We start from the raw sequence: 21,454 nt of genomic DNA on the forward strand, positions 1-21,454 counted from the left end.
GTAGTTTTGGAATTGTTAGGTTAGATTACTCGTTGGTTATTACTGCATTGTCGGAACTAGAAGCACAAGCATTTCGCTACACTCGCATTAACATCTGCTAACCACGTGTATGTGACAAATACATTTGATTTGATTTGATTGATTTGATTTGATGCGACTCTAATGATGATTTGAAAAAAGTTGCTTGAAAGACATGTTTTCTTTGTGCAGGCTGTACACACTATATCCTTCACTCATTCACAATTTGACAAGCACTTGATAATGTCTAGAATTTCACGGCGGCATCCCCTTGTGTGGCCATAATGCACCCTAAAAAAACATGCCTTTTGCAGCCAGTGGCCATTGTGCCCTTCTCCATGCGCTCCAGTACCTCTCACTCACATGGCTCTCCGTCAGTGATCGGGTGTTTCTCACAGGCTACGAGTGAAGACAGACATCGGGGACGCAACTGCGCTTGTCCTTATCCAATTCTGAGATGCATATTGAAGATATTGGAAGAACTGTCCACATTTCCTGTTCATCAGCCAACATGATGAGTAGACCTAACGAACAGCAAAAGCACTAGCCTATGTCAATCTACTATCCCCCATAGTACAAAAGTCAACCTATTCTATTCTGTGCGAGAAATAAATATTCCAAAGTGATCACAAATGCAATTATGCATGGAATATTTTTATTATAAAGGTGCATTTGTATGATGAAAATTGTTTTCCCCAAATTTGAAATTTAGGCGCTGCTTATGTATGCCAGTTAAGTGCTTAATTTTGAGATGTTATTTGGCCACTTTAGTTGTGATACAAACCTTATTAAAACATATAGGCCTATGGGCTAGGCTACATGAGGCGTGCAACTATGATTAGAAAAAGTCGCAAAAAAAGGAATTGTTTCTTATGCTGGGCATCATTCACAGCTGATAATATATAATTCACACGTGATAGGCTAATATTGTCACCCATCAGACTGTTCTTGATTTAATCTTGTCTTTACATATACTAAATAATACAGTATATGTGTGAAATTTGTTTTGATTTAATATGGACCATTATCATGCACCTGTATCAAAATAGGGGCAGCGGGAAAAAACACATGTCATCTATGCACTTAAATAGCAAATGGAGGAAGCTTTTCCCATGGTTCATTTTCATGCCAGCCAGGTAGTCTATACTCCTGTTGTAAATATAAACAATGTGTTTAATATTAGGAAAGTTGAGAAATGAATATAGTAGGCCTATATGATGGGATCCTCCTATTTTTAGTAGGGGCCATCACTCTGTTTTCTCGCGCTGTTGCATAGCCTATAGAAACGTTGTGCAACATTAGCTCATGGGCTCTCATGAAGTGCTTGATCAGATTTTCGATTACCTTTGCATTGATGTCAGAGTGATTAGAGGGACAATAGAGTGCTGAGTACCAGGCAGTTAGAAAGTTTGGTAGGCTACTAATGACCAGCAGCAGCATCAGAGCTTGGAGAAGCCTAATTATGTGACTGAACGGTCACATGGAAATTAACTGCCTTCATGACTCGTGACCGCGGGTGTGGCGGTAATACGGTCACCACAACAGCCCTAGTTATGAGTATTACAGGATAATACATAAAGTGTCAATAAATAGGTTATAAACGTTCTGCTGATTTATGAAGGTTCTCTCATGATCCACAGGTTACTGGGGTGTGAGAGGTGTTTAGATAGGTTGATGGACCTGCAAAGCTTGTGTTTGTGTGTATGTGTGTGTCTCAGAGCCAATATGATTTGGAGTAGTCCTACAGTAACTGAGACTACCCCAGCAGGTATTCCTCTTCTGTTTCCATGCTGGAGACCAGGGCTTGATTACAACCTGTTACAATGGTGCCAACATTTTGTGGCTGATCTTTCAGTGGGGGACTTGGTTGAATGTGTCAAAGATCTGACTGGGTCCAGCACCCCACTGTATGGCTTGTTATATTGTTGTATCAGAGACCTGACTGGGCCCAGCACCCCACGGTATGGCTTGTTATATTGTTGTATCAGAGACCTGACTGGGCCCAGCACCCACGGTATGGCTTGTTATATTGTTGTATCAGAGACCTGACTGGGCCCAGCACCCACGGTATGGCTTGTTATATTTTTGTATCAGAGACCTGACTGGGCCCAGCGCCCCACTGTATGGCTTGTTATATTGTTGTATCAGAGACCTGACTGGGCCCAGCGCCCCACTGTATGGCTTGTTATATTGTTGTATCAGAGACCTGACTGTGTCCAGCGCCCCACTGTATGGCTCGTTATGCCCAGCACCCCACTGTATGGCTCGTTATGCCCAGCACCCCACTGTATGGCTCGTTATATTGTTGTATCAGAGACCTGACTGGGACCAGCACCCCACTGTATGGCTTGTTATATTGTTGTATCAGAGACCTGACTGTGTCCAGCGCCCCACTGTATGGCTCGTTATGCCCAGCACCCCACTGTATGGCTTGTTATATTGTTGTATCAGAGACCTGACTGTGTCCAGCGCCCCACTGTATGGCTCGTTATGCCCAGCACCCCACTGTATGGCTCGTTATATTGTTGTGTTTGTGTACTGAGGAACATGTAAATAAAGACACTTTCTTTAGGTTGGGGTCTTTCATCAAGGTAAGTGTATCCATTTAAAGTTGGCCTTAGTGGGAGTGACCATAGAATTATATGGGAGTGACCTGACTGAGTATTTGTCATCAGACTATGTCCTTTGCTAGCAAAAACTATTTCCCCTTGTCCTCACTAGTAAATGTTTAGATTTTTTTTACCCTTTTTTTACCAGGTAAATTGACTGATAACACATTCTCATTTACAACAACTACCTGGGGAATATTTACAGGGGAAGAGTTAACACAGCCGCAAAGTCATAATTATGGCTAAACCCCACCCATTTCCACAATTTATCTTCTTAAAATGTTATTTTAACCTGACCTTAACCTTAACCCCAACCTTAACCACAATGATAACATTATGCCTAACCCTAACCTTAAATTAACAGCAATACATTTTTATGATATAGACCATTTTGAATTTGTGGCTGCGCTATCTAGTGGAAACCATTCCCCTTAGCCTCAAGGGAGAAAAAGACAACAGCTCCTACCTTCCAGCTAGCTAATTAGCAAAGGACATAGCTAGCAAGCGAACAACAGGTCCTACCTTCCAGATAGCTAATTAGCAAAGGACATAGCTAGCAAGCTAAATGCTCCACCAAGAAGAAGAAAGACTACATCCTTAAAATCTGTGGTCGATGCGCTTGTGTGGAATACTATCCCAGTGAGAGTTACAAACACAATCTCTTTATTGCCAAGACTCATTGGGGAAGGTGTTTTGGGAGATTAAGGTTATGATTAGGTAAGAGTTATGATTATGGTCGAGGTTAGGGTAAGGGCAGGGGTTAAATCAAATCACATTTGAATGGTCACATACACATATTTAGCAGATGTTATTGCGGGTGTAGCGAAATGCTTGTGTTCCTAGCTCCAACAGTGCAGCAGTATCTAACAGTGCAGTAGTATCTAAACATTATTCACAACAATACATACATCTAAAATTATGAAATATATAAATATTACATTGAGCAGTGTTTGAGATGCATTGCCTAAATACAGTAGAATATGACACAGTATATACAGTACATATGAGATGAGAAAAGCAGTATGTAAACAGTATTTAAACATTATTAAAGTGGCCAGTGATTCCATGTCAATGTATATAGGGCAGCAGCTTCTAAGGTGCAGGCTTGTGTAACCAGGTGGAAGGCAGCTAGTGATGGCTATTTAACAGTCTGATGGCCTTGAGATAGAAGCTGTTTTTCAGTCTCTCGGTCCCAGCTTTGATGCCCCTGTACTGACCTCGCCTTCTGGATGATAGCAGGGTGAACAGGCCCCGGCTCGGGTGGTTGATGTCCTTAATGATCTTTTTGGCCTTCCTGTGATATTGGGTGCTGGAGGTGGCTCCCCTAAACCCTAACCCTAAGGTTAAGGTTAGGGTTTCGGGAAGGGACGTACCAAGGATTCCAGATAGCACAACAGAAAAACGATTAGGGGTAATGTGAATAACGTGACTTCACTAAACCATTAGAACGTTTCTCCAACTAACTCCCCCTAACAAGCAACGTTTGAAATATGTTCCACCCTCTTGTGGCTTTGGGTCAGTGACTCTTATCACGAAGCACGTCTATATCATATTCAACATAGTGGGTATGTCACATTTGACATTGGTGATTATGACACACAGTTATGCCACATTAATGAACACTTTATAAAGCATGACATATGGTTATAGATGCTTTGTAATACATTTATGTAGTACTTATGAAGGCATTATGAAGGATCTATGAAGCCTTTATAAGCTGAATGTTATTGAAAGCGGGACCCAAAACACATAAATGCAGTGGTATTACGCTACATTTGCAGTAAATTAAGTACATCCATGATGTCCTATAGTTTATGCTGTTTGTTACAGTTTTTGCCGATTGCTTACACACTGAAGGTGAATGCTTAGACAAAAGCATCAAACCCTTAACTTTTGTAACCATGCCTTAAACAAAGGCACCAAAAGTACAAACACATTTTATGCTTTCCACATTTTTTGCAGTTCTGCAACACACTTTGCACTTTGTTTGCACTTAGTTTACAATTCTGCAAAACACTTGCAAAACACTACATACTGCTTCTTACATTAGACACTTCGATCAAGAATGAAATCTCTCGCAATCATTGGAAAACACTTCTATTCAAAATACGAAACATACCTGAAATTGGCAACACCCACACACACACATGAAAACATTTATACAGTAATTGAACACCAATTAGTCTGAGCCTCAGCACTGCAAATAGACCTCCGGTAAGATCACCTCTTTTGTGAGAACTTTCCAAACATGGAGGCAGTGAGAGCGAGATATTGTATTGATTACTGTACTGTAATTCTACTTTTTAAAGTTGTTTTGTTGTTGTAATAACCTGCAATGGCAAAAAAAATAAGCTGTATATATTTTTTTCTGAAGCCTTTCTACTTTTGTGTTCATTGAAATGTGAGTAGATGTACTGTACTGGACAATCTTTCACAGCAGCCTGTATGAGAACATTCAAAAGGTATACAAAGTACTAAAGACAGCAGTGTTTTGTATGGAGTACATCAATGTGTTGTTGCTGCTTTGAAAGAGTCATTTACAGTTTTTTACAATCCCTTTGGCACTAATTTCAGAACCTTGTGATCATTTTTCAAAACTCTAGACACAAAACTCAAAACAGTCATCACTTGTAACACAGGCTGTCCAATGTTCAAAACATTTCAGTGTGCATTCATATCTTTAAACAATCCTTGCACTTGCAGGATCATTGGTTCAAATAACAAATTTATCATGAAATACCATAGTTTCACTGTGTAGTTGTTCGTTCAATCCTTTTTTTTTTTTTAACTAGGCAAGTCAGTTAAGAACAAATTCTTATTTACAATGACGGCCTAGGAACAGTGGGTTAACTGCCTGTTCAGGGGCAGAACGACAGATTTGTACCTTGTCAGCTCGGGGGTTTGAACTTGCAACCTTCCGGTTACTAGTCCAACGCTCTAACCACTAGGCTACCCTGCCGCAAAATATGTGATATATGTTTCATTGTGGTACTACCTGTAAATACATCACTGTAAAAGGACTAGTAAAGAGAATACTACAGACACAGTGGAATCATTTAACAAAATCTGAAATGTATTGATGAAATACAAAATAATCACTCATAGGTTTCTTTGAATCAAAGCAAAAATAATTAGCTACAAAAAAAGAAAAAAACTACAGTAAAACATCAACTGCAGTGTTCCTCACCTGGCTTACTGTAAAAAGCAAAACAAAGGATTGATTAGTGTACTTCTATATTTCCATCAACCCTGTCTTGTGGATTTGGCCGTAGGTTTTCATTCACATCACAATGGATGTTTTCATTAGCCAAACATCTTGGGAAGAATCTTCGGGCATGGCGAATCCAGGCCTGGCACTGGTCTGCCGTGATGTCATTGCATGCATCATCCATGGCCTGGAGAAGGGTGGCTTGTTCATGAGGGTGCCTATCATATACAGTGGGGAGAACAAGTATTTGATACACTGCCGATTTTGCAGGTTTTCCTACTTACAAAGCATGTAGAGGTCTGTCATTTTTATCATAGGTACACTTCAACTGTGAGAGACGGAATCTAAAACAAAAATCCAGCATTCTCGTATTCCGTGAAGCAAAGAACGTTACAGTCTCTTATGTCTCTCTGGAATGCTACCCTTGCTCGGATTTCATCTACCTTGTTGTCAAGAGACTGGACGTTGGCGAGTAGTATGCTAGGGAGCGGTGCGTGATGTGCCCGTCTCGGGAGCCTTACCAGAAGACCGCTTCGTCTGCCTCTTTTACAGCGTCGTTGTTTTGGTTCGCCGGCTGGGATCCGATTCATTGCCCTGCGTGTTAGGCAAAACAGAGGATCCGCTTTGGGAAAGTCGTATTCATGGTCGTAATGATGGTGAGTTGACGTTGCTCTTATATCCAATAGTTCCTCCCGACTGTATATAATAAAACCTAAGATTACCTGGGGTACCAATCATTGGTTGTGAGTTTTGTGTCTAGAGTTGTGTCTAGAGTTTTGTAAAATGACATCAAGGTTCCCGAAATTAGTGCCAGAGTGATTGTAAAAAGCTGTAAATGGTGCATGTATGTATCATTTTGTTGCAAAAATGCCATTTTGAAAAAGGATTGTTAGGTTTTGATTGCAGTTTCATTTTGACATAGAAATAAAATGTTTATCTCCAAGTGTTGTGTCTTATTTGGCTTGTGTGTAGAGTTTTGACACAATGAGCCAAATTCCGCAACAAGTGTGTAAGCAATCGCAAAAAACTGTAATAGAATATATTAGGATAAATATATCTAGATAGAAAGTGATTGATAATGTGATGATGCAGGTCCAGAGGTCGGACTGACTCATACGGTTTGGCTCATGAGAAACACCCACATTTTTTTCATTACGTTTCACATTTTCTGAGGTCAACGCTGAAGTGATCTGAAGTGATCTGAAGTGATCCGAAGTGACCCGAAGTGATCTGAAGTGTTCTGAAATGATCCGAAGTGTTCTGAAGTGATCTGAAGTGTTCTGAAGAGATCTGCCGTGCTCTGAAGTGATCCGAAGTGTTCTGAAGTGGTCAGCCATGTTCTGAAGTCATTGCAGGCAATCTCAACGCTCAACGCTGTCCCTCATGTGGTACCCTTCCTGCAGGCTCATCCTGACATGACCCTCCAGCATGACAATGCCACCAGCCATTATGCATTCTTGGCATACAACACAAAGTTTATGAGTTCTATCAAAGCTTTCCAGGCCTTATTGCTGAATAGCCAAATTGAGTAATTGTGAAACAATTTCAATATAGAAGCGCTTCATTTGCTGTTCCATTGTGGAACTTGATATCATGCTCATTGGAATTTCATTTGCTTCTTTCTCTTTCTGTTAACTTCTAATTTTTCTAACTTAATTGACCTCTCCCTTTTACAAATTCTCTCTCTCTCTCTCCCCATCTGTCTCTTTCTATCTCTCTCTGTCTCTTTCTCAAACACAAACTTTCTCTCTCAGAGTGAGAGATCTTGTCACAGATCACAGATATAACCTGACTGATGCATTTCCAGGGAAACGGTTAGGGTTAGTTAGTATAACCCGTTTGTCTGTGTGATCCATCTCCAGGTACACAGCGGTGGTGATGCCTGTCCTCTACAACACCACACACAGCTCCAGGAAGCGGGTTTCGGTCATGATCGCGACAGTGTGGATCCTGGCCTTTGCTGTATCCTGCCCCCTGCTGTTCGGATTTAACACATCAGGTGAGACACGTGAGTACAGGTGAGACACACCCACACCCCCTCGCGCCAACACAGTTTGAAATGAACCACTATCCAGTGAGCCCCTATACCCTTGGAAAACTGCCTCCCTAGCCAGTGAGCCCCTATACCCTTGGAAAACTGCCTCCCTAGCCAGTGAGCCCCTATACCCTTGGAAAACTGCCTCCCTAGCCAGTGAGCCCCTATACCCTTGGAAAACTGCCTCCCTAGCCAGTGAGCCCCTATACCCTTGGAAAACTGCCTCCCTAGCCAGTGAGCCCCTATACCCTTGGAAAACTGCCTCCCTAGCCAGTGAGCCCCTATACCCTTGGAAAACTGCCTCGCTAGCCAGTGAGCCCCTATACCCTTGGAAAACTGCCTCCCTAGCCAGTGAGCCCCTATACCCTTGGAAAACTGCCTCGCTAGCCAGTGAGCCCCTATACCCTTGGAAAACTGCCTCCCTAGCCAGTGAGTAAGTTCTTGATTGTAGTGAATGACCTCTTTTACTCAGTGTGTGTTGTTTCTCTCCATATGTCAATGAAGTCCAGGCTTTGTCAGAAATTCACCAATTTGTTCACACCAATGTTAGGTCTATGGGGTAATCTATCAGTATCATTATAATAAACCATATTAAAATCCCCACAAACTATAATCTGACTGGATGGATATTTTCTCAGAGTGATTTGTGATAAGTGATTTGGAGGACTAGAACAGGATCCATACACATTACACAACACAAATCTGTCCATGTGGTTGATGACCGCTACTAGCCAATGTCCATTGGTGTCCATGTGAGTAAACAAAAATGTCCCTTTGAAATTGTGTGCTAAAATTGCAACCCCAGCAGCATGATTAGTCCCGAGGACAAAAATGTCACTGCCCCGCTGATTTTTATTAATCTAAATTTCGTATTTTTTTTAGGTATAATTTAAACAAAATAATTGAACTTCACGTTCACGCTCTTTGCATGAATGTGTTTCTTGAACGAATATAAGATCTGCGTTGCAGTCCTTAAAAAAAAAAGATTTCCTCTTCAACCGGTTTCGTATCCCCCTGGCATTGATTGACATAAACTTCATGTCCATATACACAAAATAGAAAGGAAAATCCTATACTATCTCAACTCTCCCCTCTATAAAAAGTTGCTTCATATACAGTACCATTCAAAAGTTTGGACACACCTACTCATTCAAGGGTTTTTCTTTATTTTTACTACTTTTTACATTGTAGATGAATAGTGAAGACATCAAAATGATTAAATAACACATGTAATCATGTAGTAACCAAAAAAGTGTTAAACAAATCAAAATATATTTTATATTTGAGATTCTTCAAAGTAGCCACTCTTTGCCTTGATGACAGCTTTGGTTCTTTGAGTTTGAGTTTGAGTTTATTTTATTTTTACAGGGACAGTGCACATTAATCAACGTTTCAGTAAAAGTGCCGGTTTTAGCCAGCCGGCTAATTTTCAACCATAGTCCCTGGGCAGGTTATTAAAAACAATTACAATATAGACAATAGCAACATAGGACAAGCAAGACATAGCATACAGACAGAGCAACATAGGACAAGCAAGACGTAGCATACAGACAGAGCAACATAGAACAAAAAGACAGCAAGACAAAAACAGCAAGAAAAGGTGCTTTTCTTTAAGGAAACTATACAGTCACCTCTCATGGCAGACCTTGTGGATCTGCTGCCATATGTTTGGGTTTTCTGTTTAACAAAAATACTGAGTGGAGGGGGAGCCAGGCCATTTAGGATCTTGAATACAAGACATCGGTGTATTGCACAAGATTTTCCCAACTCAGGAGCTCATGCTTTCTGAGGATGTAACAGTGATGATGGCTATTGGGCTTCCTATCAAGCACTTTGAGAGCCTGTTTGTAGACAGACTGTATAGGTCTTAATGTTGTACAGCAAGCTTGGGCCCAACTAGTCAAGCAGTATCATAGATTTGAAGTACAGTTTTGCTACCTCTGTAGTCAAACAATTTCGTATAAATCGGAAATTAGCGAGGTTGAAATTGGTTATTTGAATGACCTTTTGCACATGCTTTTTAAAAGAGAGGTTGGAATCAAGTATGATGCCAAGGTAATTAAAATTAGATACCACCTGGAGCTTCTCCCCTGACACATATACATCTGGCTCAGTAGCATCTGTTGCCCTCTTTGTGAAGAACATGCAAACAGTTTTTTTCACATTGAGATGCAAACACGAGTCACTGAGCCACTTTGTAACCTGGACCATTACAGTAGTGAGTTCTTGTGCAGCTTGTTGTTTGCTCTTTCCATGCACATACATTACTGTATCATCTGCATACATTTGAACTTCAGACACAGTACAGACAGAAGGCAGATCATTAATGTACAGGCTGAACAGGAGGGGCCCCAGTATTGACCCCTGGGGAACGCCCACATCATAACTAAGAGTGGGCGACAGCTCATTGCTTACTCTGACACACTGAGTTCTGCCTTCAAGGTATGATTTCATCCATCTCAAGGCATCAGGGGAAAAGTTGAACTTTTGATGAGAATCTCATGGTTAACAGTATCAAAAGCCTTCCTTAGGTCCAGAAACACAGCCCCATCAATGCCCCCTTTGTCCATCTTGGACTTCACATTTTCCAGAAGAAAGCAGTTGGCCGTTTCTGTGGAGTGTTTCGCTCTGAAGCCAAACTGCATGGAGTGTAATGTGAAGGGGCTGTTGTTGAGGTGGGCAATCAGTTGTTCTGCTACACACTTTTCAACAACCCTTGACAGGTAGTATACTAATGGGACTGTAGTTACTCACGTCAACAGGGTCACCTGATTTAAAGATGGCCGTTATTATGGCCGACTTCCACCCCGAGACCAATAGATGTGTTGGTGACCTTAGTAATGGGGCCAATGAGTGACTCTTTGTAGTTTTTAAGAAAGGTAGAGTCCAGCCCAAACACATCTTTGGCATTAGAGTTCTTTAGTGAGCTAATCACCTTGTTCACCTTTGACTCAGATACCTCCCTTATGATGAAGACAGGTTGAGCATCATTTACTAGCATCATTTACTACATTATTCCATATGTGTTATTTTATAGTTTTGATGTCTTCACTATTGTTCTATAATGTAGAAAATAGCAAAAATCAAGGAAAACCCTTGAATGAGTAGGTGTTCTAAACTTTTGATTGGTACTGTAGGTCCATTATCTTTTCTAAATATTTTCTATTTGGTTTAAGTTGTTTAAGTTTACACTGAAAGCGTTTCTCCATCCCTGTAACACTGGTATAAATGATTCGGGAGACAGACGCAGGAATGGGTCATAGGGTTTGTTATTGTACCAAAATTACGGCGTGCCGTATAAAGGCACGGGAATGAATGTCACGCCCTGACCTTAGAGCTTTTTATGTCTCTATTTTGATTTGGTCCGGGTGTGATTTGGGTGGGCATTCTATGTTATTTTTTCTATGTTTTTGGATTTCTTTGTTTTGGCCGGGTATGGTTCTCAATCAGGGACAGCTGTCTATTGTTGTTTCTGATTGGGAACCATACTTAGGTAGCTTTTTCCCACCTGTGTTTTGTGGGTAGTTGTTTTCCCGTTGTGTGTTTCTGCACCAGACAGAACTGTTTTGTTTTGTTCCATTTTATGTTATTTTGTCTCAGTGTTCAGTTTAAATAAATTATCATGAACACGTACCACGCTGCGCTTTGGTCCACTCCTTCCTCATGCAACGACGAGCGTTACAACGAAGACAAAACAAACACTATACAAAAACACAGGGTTGAAACCCAAACAAAAGAGCGAGGAGGATCTTGAATAAATAACACAAGTGCACAATGATTAACACAGGGTACGAGATCCGTAATCATCATCTGCCCAAAACACACAGCACAGGTACTTACATGCACCAGTGGACATTGTAACAATATCGGACAGACCATTCCCGCTGTCTTCCTCAATGGTCCATTATTATGTCACGCTGGTATGAAGAGATTTGGGAGGCAGGCGCAAGAATGCGTAATCGTGTTTTTATTAAACTCAAATTACAGCACGGGGACGAAGACCAAACAAACACGTAACAAAACACAGGGTAGAAACCCAAAACAAAAGAGCGAGGAGTACCTCGAATAAATATCACACGCGCACAATGATTAACACACAGGATGAGGCCCGTAATCATCTGCGCAATCCACAATGGCACGGAAGCCAAACCAAACAGCACAGGTACTCACACGCACCAACGGACATTGTAACAGTAATGTACAGCCCAATGGACACCAAAGGGCACACTTATACGAGTACTAATCAGTGGGAAGTAATGAATGTTCCGGAGGGATCCGAAACCTGGCAGCTTGGGTTCCGAACCACAGCTTGGGAACCACTGGACTAGATGTTCAGCTCAGATCAGGATCAGGGGCGTACTGTAAGTGTTTAGTAATTAGACCATGGTTGTGTTCTCCGAACGGTTGTTTTCTTCTTCCTCAGGCGACCCGACGGTGTGCTCCATCTCCAACCCTGACTTTGTGATCTACTCGTCGGTGGTGTCCTTCTACCTGCCCTTCACTGTCACCCTGCTGGTGTACGTCCGCATCTATGTCTTCCTACGGAAAAGGAGGAAGAGGATCGCCTTCCGCCAGGCCAGAAGTGGAAAGGTCCAGCCAGGCTCGGCCCTGCCCTCAGTGGTGAGAACACATCCAAATGGTCCCACAGTGATAGTGCAAATATACATTGAAGTGAGTGCATACCCTCATACATCTGCACATAGGTCTGTAAGGATTTCCTTACAGAAGAGATGGCAATCTCAATGGGACTCACATAAATAAATGAATGATAAAGCACTACACGCTCACATCAACATTTCACTCATGAATAGCCAATGTCACAAGTGGCATCTGTCATGTGACACAACCATAAGGAAATGTTTACCACCATCATACAGATATCTTGGAGAGATCTGATATAGAGAGGAGGTCATCCAGCTATTAGGCTTGTCGTGGTTGCAGGAGGAGGGATGATGATATAACCACTCCATGGAGTTGTGCTGAGGTCCGTGCTGCTCTCTAGGTGGCCAGCTCCATATGATGTGTAGAAAGGAGCGTATCTGTGATGTGAGAGCTGGGCGAACAGGCTCAGTTCTACTCATTTGTCAGTTCATGTTATACGATCATGTGGGATCTGAGGATCCGTGGGCTTGTTGGAGTTCCTTTGATCATTACATTCACGTTCAGGCAGGTTTCAGGGTCATTTCCATCACACTAGAGGTGACTGTAAGGTCATGCCCATAATGTGACGGTAGCAGGTGGAAGGATAGTTTATGTTACAGTCCACTCTTTACCGGCTTAGAAATCACAATGTCAAATAAATGGTAATTACATGGTAATTATAAACTAATTACTGTTTTGTTTAATTGGGATTCATTAAAATAGGAGCCATTATGTTGTATTTAGTTCCAAAGGGTGCCAATTGTTACCACATAATGTCTTAGTAAATACCAAGCAACACCATCTGGAGGGGAAGTCAAATAAAGAGAATTGAATCAGTGACATTGGGACTGGTTATAAGATCAGACCCTTCATTTGAGCGGCGGGTTGCAGGATAATTTCCAGTCATTGAGCCCAGGTTTGATCATATCCATTATGGGTTGTTTGTGTTATCAAATCACGTCCTAGGAGACATCTGGGATGAGGGAACTAACGGTGCTGTTTGGGAATGTTGGAACAGGATTTAGTTCCAGCTAACTGGAGAAAAATGTGATATGGAAAAGCTTTCAATGCTGCCCTGATTTATTTTTATTTTGATATAAATGGAATGCAATTTTTTTCTCCCCATCCAATTTCAATAGAGTCAATCAGAGATTAGAGCAAGATTATCTGCAACACAGCAGGCAAAGACGTTAAGAACTTGAGGAATCTGGTTTATGGTGTTCGAGGGCCCTGTGCTACGTGGTTTAGTTAACAGCTACTATATTGACAGATGGATAGATGGATGGGGGAATGGGTGCTAAGATAGATTTGTTTACCTTTTGAAGGATGAGTCAGGTGTGATATTTCCTCTCTGCCAATCCTCTCTCCCTCCTTCTCTCCCTCCCTCCGTCTTGCCTCCTGTGTGTTTAGGGACAGTTTGAAATTTACTGGGGTGGGGGGGTTAGGGGTCCAAAATAGGGGAGGGTTGACTAACTTTTGTTTTGCTTTGGTGAGGGTTGTGTGTTGTTTCATTGGGCAAAGAGGATGGTAGTGCATTTTTTTCCCTTGTTAACCTGTCTAGGACTGGGGTTCAACAGCCAATGAAATTGCAGGGCGCCAAATACAAACCAAAATAAATTAAATTTCTCAAACATACAAGTATTAGGCACCATTTTAAAGATACAATTCTCGTTAATCCAGCCAAAGTGTCTGATTTCAAAAATGCTTTACAGCGAAAGCTCCACAAACGATTATGTTAGTTCATCACCAACTCACAGAAAACCCAGCCATTTTTCCAGCCAAAGAGAGGAGTCACAAAAAGCACAAATAGAGATCAAATTAATTACTAACCTTTGATGATCTTCATCAGATGACACTCATGGGACTTCATGTTACACAATACAATATGTATGTTTTGTTCGGTAATGTTCATATTTAAATCCAAAAATCTTATTTTATATTGGCGTGTTACGTTCAGTAGTTCCAAAACATGCAGTGATATTGCAGAGAGCCACATGAATTCACATAAATATTTATAAATGTCAATGAAAATACAATTTTTAGACATGGAAATATAGATACACTTCTCCCTAATGCAACCGCTGTGTCAAAAAACGTTACGGAAAAAGCATCATCTGAGAACGGCGCTCAGAGCCCAAACCAGCCAGAGAAAAATCTGCCATGTTGGTCAACATTATTCATAAACAGCATTATAAATGTTCACTTACCTTTGATGATCTTCATCAGAATGCACTCCCAGGAATCGCAGTTCCACAATAAATGCTTGTTTTGTTCAATAATGTCCATCATTTATGTCCATTTATGTCCAATAGCTTCTCTTGCTAGGCCGTTTGGTAAACAAATCCAAATGCGCGATCTGGTCCATTCGGACGAAAAGTTCAAAAAGTTATATTACAGGTCATAGAAACTTGTCAAACTAAGCATAGAATCAATCTTTAGGATGTTTTTATCATAAAAGTTCAATAATGTTCCAACCGGAGAATTCCATTGTGTGTTGAAAAGCAATGGAACGACAGCTACCTCTCAAGTGAAAGTGCGTAACTGAGAACGAGGCTGTAGGCAAAACACTGACTCAAAGAGCTCCCATCCGGTCCCACATCACATGAGAAGCCTAAAACAACGTTCTAAATATGGTTGACATCTAGTGGAAGCCTTAGGAAGTGCAACATAACCAATATCCCACTGTGTATTCAAGACAGGTGAGTTAAAAAACTACAAACCTCAGATTTCCCACTTCCTGTTTGAGTTCTGTTATACTCACAGACATCATTCAAGCTGTTTTAGACACTTCAGATTGTTTTCTATCCAAGACAAATAATAATATGTATATATTAGCATCTAAGACTGAGTAGGAGGCAGTTCACTCTGGGCACGCTAATCATCCAGAAGTGAAAATGCTGCCCCCTATCCCAAAGAAGTTAACATTCGCTTTTTTGCTGGTTTACTATATAATTTATCCATATAGCCAAGTTTCCTCATCTGCTTGCATGCACCTCCACTATATCAAGGTGTTTTGGTACTTCCTTTATGCACTACGCTTTTCTGTGTGCTAATTTTTACTATACCACAGGTCAATATGGTCTAGCAGTCTGTCTATCCTGCCCTCTATTCACCATTCATAGTGACAATAGGAGTTGGTGGCTCATTTGTCCAGATCTGCAATAGGCTAACTCGCAATTGTACCACAGGTAAAAGCATTCAAAGCTGCATACATTTTCAATATGAATCCACAAGAACAAATAGGAAAAGCTGATAGGCAGCGGAGAGGCCAGTTGCATCATTGCGCATGAAAGAACAGTGAAGACATGAGACACACAGCTGAAAAAGCTCCCCTATTGATCTTGTTTAGGGACAATGCAATTCTCCTAACAAAACTAGCCTACAACACCACAATGCAGTTAATAATTGCAATATTGTTTTTAAGTGAGTACAAAATTCTACTCTAGGCTGCAGTGAAAATACCTTATTTACATAAGTATTCAGACCCTTTGCTACGAAACTCGAAATTGAGCTCAGGTGCATCCTGTTTCCATGGATCATCCTTGAGATGTTTCTATAACTTGATTGGTGTCCACCAGTGTTAAATTCAATTGATTGGACATGATTTGGAAAGGTACACGCCTTTTGTCCCACAGTTGACAGCGCATGTCAGAGCAAAAACCAAGCCATGAGGTTGAAGGAATTGTCCGTAGAGCTCCGAGACAGGATTGTGTCGAGGCACAGATCTGGGGAAGGGTACCAAAACATTTCTGCAGCATTGAAGGTCCCGAAGAAGGAGGTGGCCTCCATCATTCTTAAATGGAAGAAGTTTGGAACCACCAAGACTCTTCCTAAAGCTGGCCGACCGGTCAAAACGGGGCAATCAGGGGAGAAGGGCCTCGGTCAGGGAGGTGACCAAGAACCCGATGGACACTCTGACAGAGCTCCAGAGTTCCTCTGTGGAGATGGGAGAACCTTCCAGAAGGACAACCATCTCTGCAGCACTTCACCAATCAGGCCTTTATGGTAGAGTAGCCAGACGGAATCCACTCCTCAGTTAAAGGCACATGACAGCCCACTTGGAGTTTGCCAAAAGGCACCTAAAGGACTCTCAGATCACGAGAAACAAGATTCTCTAGTCTGATGAAACCAAGATTGAACTATTTGGCCTAAATGCCAAATGTCACGTCTGGAGGAAACCCGGCACCATACCTACGGTGAAGCATGGTGATGGCAGCATTATGCTGTGTAGGAAACCCGGCACCATACCTATGGTGAAGCATGGTGGTGGCAGCATTATGTCTGGAGGAAACCCGGCACCATACCTACGGTGAAGCATGGTGATGGCAGCATCATGCTGTGGGGATGTTTTTCAGTGGCAGGGACTGGGAGAATAGTCAGGCTTGAGGGAAAGAGGAACAGAGCAAAGTACAGAGAGATCCTTGATGAAAACCTGCTCCAGAGCGCTCAGTCAAGGGGTCTGAATACTTTCCCAATTCACTGTATATATACAGTATGCATATATTTTGTAACTGACAAATAAAATAGATCCAAACTGTGCAGCGGCCATTTGATAAATGGAAACAGACCTCGGTTACTGGGTAGGCCTACAAGGCAGGGAGGGATGTATTTTCTGTTTGTCGAGATTGACGTAGTCTATCATGGTATTGAAAACGCATACCATGATTTTGAAGAACCTGAAGTCGGTATGCTTTGTGTGGTGCATTGGCACAGAAACCTGTTGGTGGAAAATGAGTTGTTTATATTATTCTAAATATGGCATCATAATTGTGATAATCTGATATCCCCATAGCTGATCATTGTCTGGCTCTGATCGTAGTGTAGGACGAATGAAACAGGCAGGGAGATTGAACTCATCCTTGGTGGTGGGCGAACCCTCAACCTCCTGGCCCGTATCCCTTTGTGGCATCGACTATAAACACAGGGTCGCTAGGATTATTATTTGTGGTCGTAAACATTATTTTGAGTTAATTCTATGAGGGTAAATTTCAAACTGTCCCTTACATGTTGCAAGATGAGTCAGTCATCATGTGTATCCCTCTCTCCATCCCTCTCTCCATCTCTCTCTCGCCCCATTCATCCCTCTCTCGTTCCATTCATCCCTTTCTCTCTCCCTTCATTCCCCTCTCCCAGGAAACGTGTCTGCAGGAGGAAACCCCCAAGGAGAAGAGAGACCTGTCTCCCATCAGGATCAAAGTGGTAAGAGTAGTGTGTATATGTGTGTGTGTATATATATGTGTGTGTCTGAGTGCGTGTGTGTGTGTATATCTGAGTCCATGCGTGTATGTCTTTATGCGGTCTGCATGTAGGGGTTTGTTTATGTTGGAAAGTATGAGAGGGTAAAGTACACTTTTAGAAGTAAAGGAGCCTGGGAGAACCTTTTGGGGTTCTAAAAATTGCCACACAGGGAACCTTTCCAGTTCAAAAAGGTTCCTCGAGGAACCTCTCGGAAAAGAGGAATCCCTGTGTAAAGGTTGAAACTGGAACCTTTTTGTGATGGGAGGGGTTCCATTTTTTTAACCTTTTTATTAATATATTGTAGAGGTGGCAGCCTATCAGAAGGTATGGCTTTCAAATAGTTATTTTTGGCCAAATGTTAAATCTCATTCCTGTTTATCATGTTAAGTTTGAACATATTCTCCTTGAATATTTATGCATATTACGTATTCTAATATAATATTAATAATATTAACATTGCTGATTATATATAGTAATAAAGTGTTAACTATTCCAACTTTGGGATTTGAGTAGACTCTTGAAGAACTGAGGGTATGTTTACACAGGCAGCCCAATTCTGATGATTTAAATTGGCCTTTTGACCAACCAAAGGTGCAAATATGAACAATTGACTAGCAACTAGCAATGGTTCCTTTAGGAACTACAGGGGTTCCTTGAGGACCTCCAGGGTTTCTTGAGTCACCACTAATACTAAGAGTGTATGTGAGATAGACAGCTTCGAGGCAGATAGATGGATGGATGGGTGGGTATTCAAGCTGCACTGTTGTTGGTTTAAACAGAATCTAAATAACTCACCGACTTTCAATGAATCAGGTGGCATATTCAGATATTCTTGGCTGTGAGTGTCTGTTCTCTTTTTAGCACTGTGTGTGTGTGTGTGTGTGTGTGTGTGTGTGTGTGTGTGTGTGTGTGTGTGTGTGTGTGTGTGTGTGTGTGTGTGTGTGTGTGTGTGTGTGTGTGTGTCATTACTTTGTCTTAGCCCCAGGGCTTGTGAGGAAGCTGAAAATCTGAATTATGAAGCTCCTCTCCTCGCCTACTGCCTCTAAACTCCGATCCCAATCTTAAAGTTTTGCGCTTTATTTGTCACACCAGCTCGCGCATAATCAACAAATTACTTCAAAGATGGAGAAAATGACAAGCTTTAATTTCCTACTGAGAACAGGGCTGCGAGGCTCGGCTGTTAGACGTGTGTTCAGACTGACAGGTGGAAACATGAGAAACAGGAAGGAGCAGTGAACTAGGAAGGGCCTGGGTCTCTGAAAGTATGGGGTGGAGATCAGGGACACGTCCAGAATCAGGAGTAAATGTCAGGGAATCCTGTCACCTGGTGTCCCAGGTCTGAAAAAGTCCCTGATTAGAGGGGAAATATGAAAGCAAACAGTGTTGCAGACCTTAATCTGCATACCCCCATCCCCTCCCTCTGGAATCAGACAAGGGGTTGTTTTTGGACCAGATCAACAGTAGGGTCATTGGTCAGCATCTTCAGATATGACTGACTGTGTGTTCCTTCCAGGAGAGTGTGGAGCCGGCAGTGCCCCCTAAAACTCACCTCCTGTCGGGGTGCCTGAGGCGTAAGCGTACCCGGACGGCCCCCGTGGAGAACACTCTGCTGCCCCCAGTGGACATCCAGAACTACTGCAGCATCAGCCACGCCTCCTGCGGCCGCACCGAGCACGAACAGGACCGTGCCGAAGAAGAGGAGGAGTTGGCCAAAGAGAGAGCGCGTAGACCCGTGAGGAGGAGCTGTGAGGTCAAGGAGTTGTCCAATGGACGCATTCACACGGCCCTCCGCCCCACCCCTTGCTCCCAGTCCCTGGCCGGCCAACAACAACAACAACATGGAATCAGGAGCATGCAGAACAGGGAGAAGAAGGCTACGCAGATGCTGGCCATTGTTCTTGGTAAGAAGTAGTACTCTCTCTATTAGGACAATCACCATGTATATTATTCATTCATCTCTATGAACTCTACCACGTGATTTGATTGAGAACACATGGACCACATGGGGAAGAGTGGAAAGGAGAGGAGAGACAAAGTAGTCAAATGGGTCAATCAGAAGCTTGGGATGATAGACTGTGAATACTGTTGTAGAATACTGGGGTTATGGACATGGGGGTCAGAGGTCAGAATCACTCTCCCTCCCAGATTTATTCCCGCCATTATAACACCATTTTACTCTGCAGAATAATAGAACAATGTCTCCAGAGCCATACAATACCATTGTATTGCCTATGTAGGATATCAGTTACAATTCATTACCTTCACTGCTGGGTGCCTAACACTAGTTTGTCTTCAGTTCTAGTGAGACTTTATTAAATCAGAACAGACCATGGTAAAGCTGAAATGTAAATTGGACGGGTGGATCTAAATATAGATATGTAAATTGGGTGGGTGGATCTAAAGATACATATCCACTTTATGAGGTGAAACACCTGCAGTAGCACCTTACCATTCTATTTTTCTTTCACACACACGCAAGCGCACACGCACAGACACATGTATACACACCTGCACACACGCATGCACCGCACACACATACACACACAAACATACACACTGTAATGATTAGCGAATGTTGTTAGCCTCCATTGGTCCAGGCTGTTCATTGTGAGAGCTGGCATGTTGGCGAGTCCATGCCCTACTGAGTGAGACTGAAGCTAATCAGAGGTGTCTGCTTAATTAGACAGAAGAGTCACGTACGCACACATACCACACAAACACACACACACAGAGAGAGCAGATGTCCCCAGCCTGACACACTCCCTAGCTTCTCTGGCCTAGAGAGAATTGGATCGGTCAGCCATGTCACATGACTTGGACGACTTTGAACTGTGGGGGAGCCACTTTCTGAATTCCAAATCGACACCTAGCCCGCGGTATCTTAATTTGATCACTCTGTTGTCGGTGAGAATTTTTCTGCGTCGTCAAATGAGCCCGTGATTTACATAAATTCACTGAAACCCTGCAGTTCTCTTTCTCAATCACTCGCTTAACACTAAAGCACCAGAAAGAATACATTTCCTACTACTAGGTCCTACTGTAGGTCCTACTACTGCGACATTCAAATGTACAGTATCTTAAATGCAGCCATACACATCAACAACCACTGTTTTATAAAGCTTAAAGAGATTGAAGGGAATCTTAAGCACTTACAAATCCGTAAGATATTGTTGAATTGGAATTCATAACATACAGTGCCTTCAGAAAGTATTCACACCTCTTGACTTTTTCTACATGTTGTTGTCTTACGGCCTGCATTTAACATTTATTAAATTGAGACTTTGTGTCACTGGGCTACACGCAAAATACCCCATCATGTCAAAGTGGAATTATGTTTTTAGAAATTTTTACAAATTCATTCAAAATTAAAAGCTGAAATGTCTTGAGTCAATAAGTATTCAACCCCTTTGATATGTCAAACGTAAACAATATCAGGAGTAGAAATGGGCTTAACAAGGCACATAATAAATTGCTCTGTGTGCAATAATAGTGTTTACCTCATCACTGTACCCCACACGTATAATTATCTGTAAGGTCCCTCTTTCGAGCAGTGAATTTCAAACACAGACATTGAATATCCAATGAGCATGTTGAAGTCAGTGGAGGCTGCTGAGGGCAGGAGGGCTCATAAGAATGACTGGAAAGGAGCAAATGAAATGGCATCAAACACATGGTTTCCATGTGTTTAATGTATTTGATACCTTT

At 42.0% G+C, this 21,454-nt stretch overlaps 1 protein-coding gene across 1 annotated transcript in view; it reads left to right on the plus strand.

Moving 5' to 3' along the window:
- The window catches only part of drd3 (dopamine receptor D3), a 42,227-nt gene that overhangs the window by 17,350 nt on the left and 3,423 nt on the right, over positions 1–21,454 (plus strand). Inside the window, exons 3-6 of the mRNA XM_031795260.1 lie at positions 7,698–7,834; positions 12,294–12,490; positions 17,645–17,710; positions 19,263–19,650. Coding sequence (XP_031651120.1) covers positions 7,698–7,834; positions 12,294–12,490; positions 17,645–17,710; positions 19,263–19,650 — 788 coding nt within the window. The remainder of the gene's footprint in view (positions 1–7,697; positions 7,835–12,293; positions 12,491–17,644; positions 17,711–19,262; positions 19,651–21,454) is intronic.

This window comes from Oncorhynchus kisutch, linkage group LG18 (assembly GCF_002021735.2).
Source record: "Oncorhynchus kisutch isolate 150728-3 linkage group LG18, Okis_V2, whole genome shotgun sequence".
In the NCBI taxonomy this organism is placed as follows: domain Eukaryota; kingdom Metazoa; phylum Chordata; class Actinopteri; order Salmoniformes; family Salmonidae; genus Oncorhynchus; species Oncorhynchus kisutch.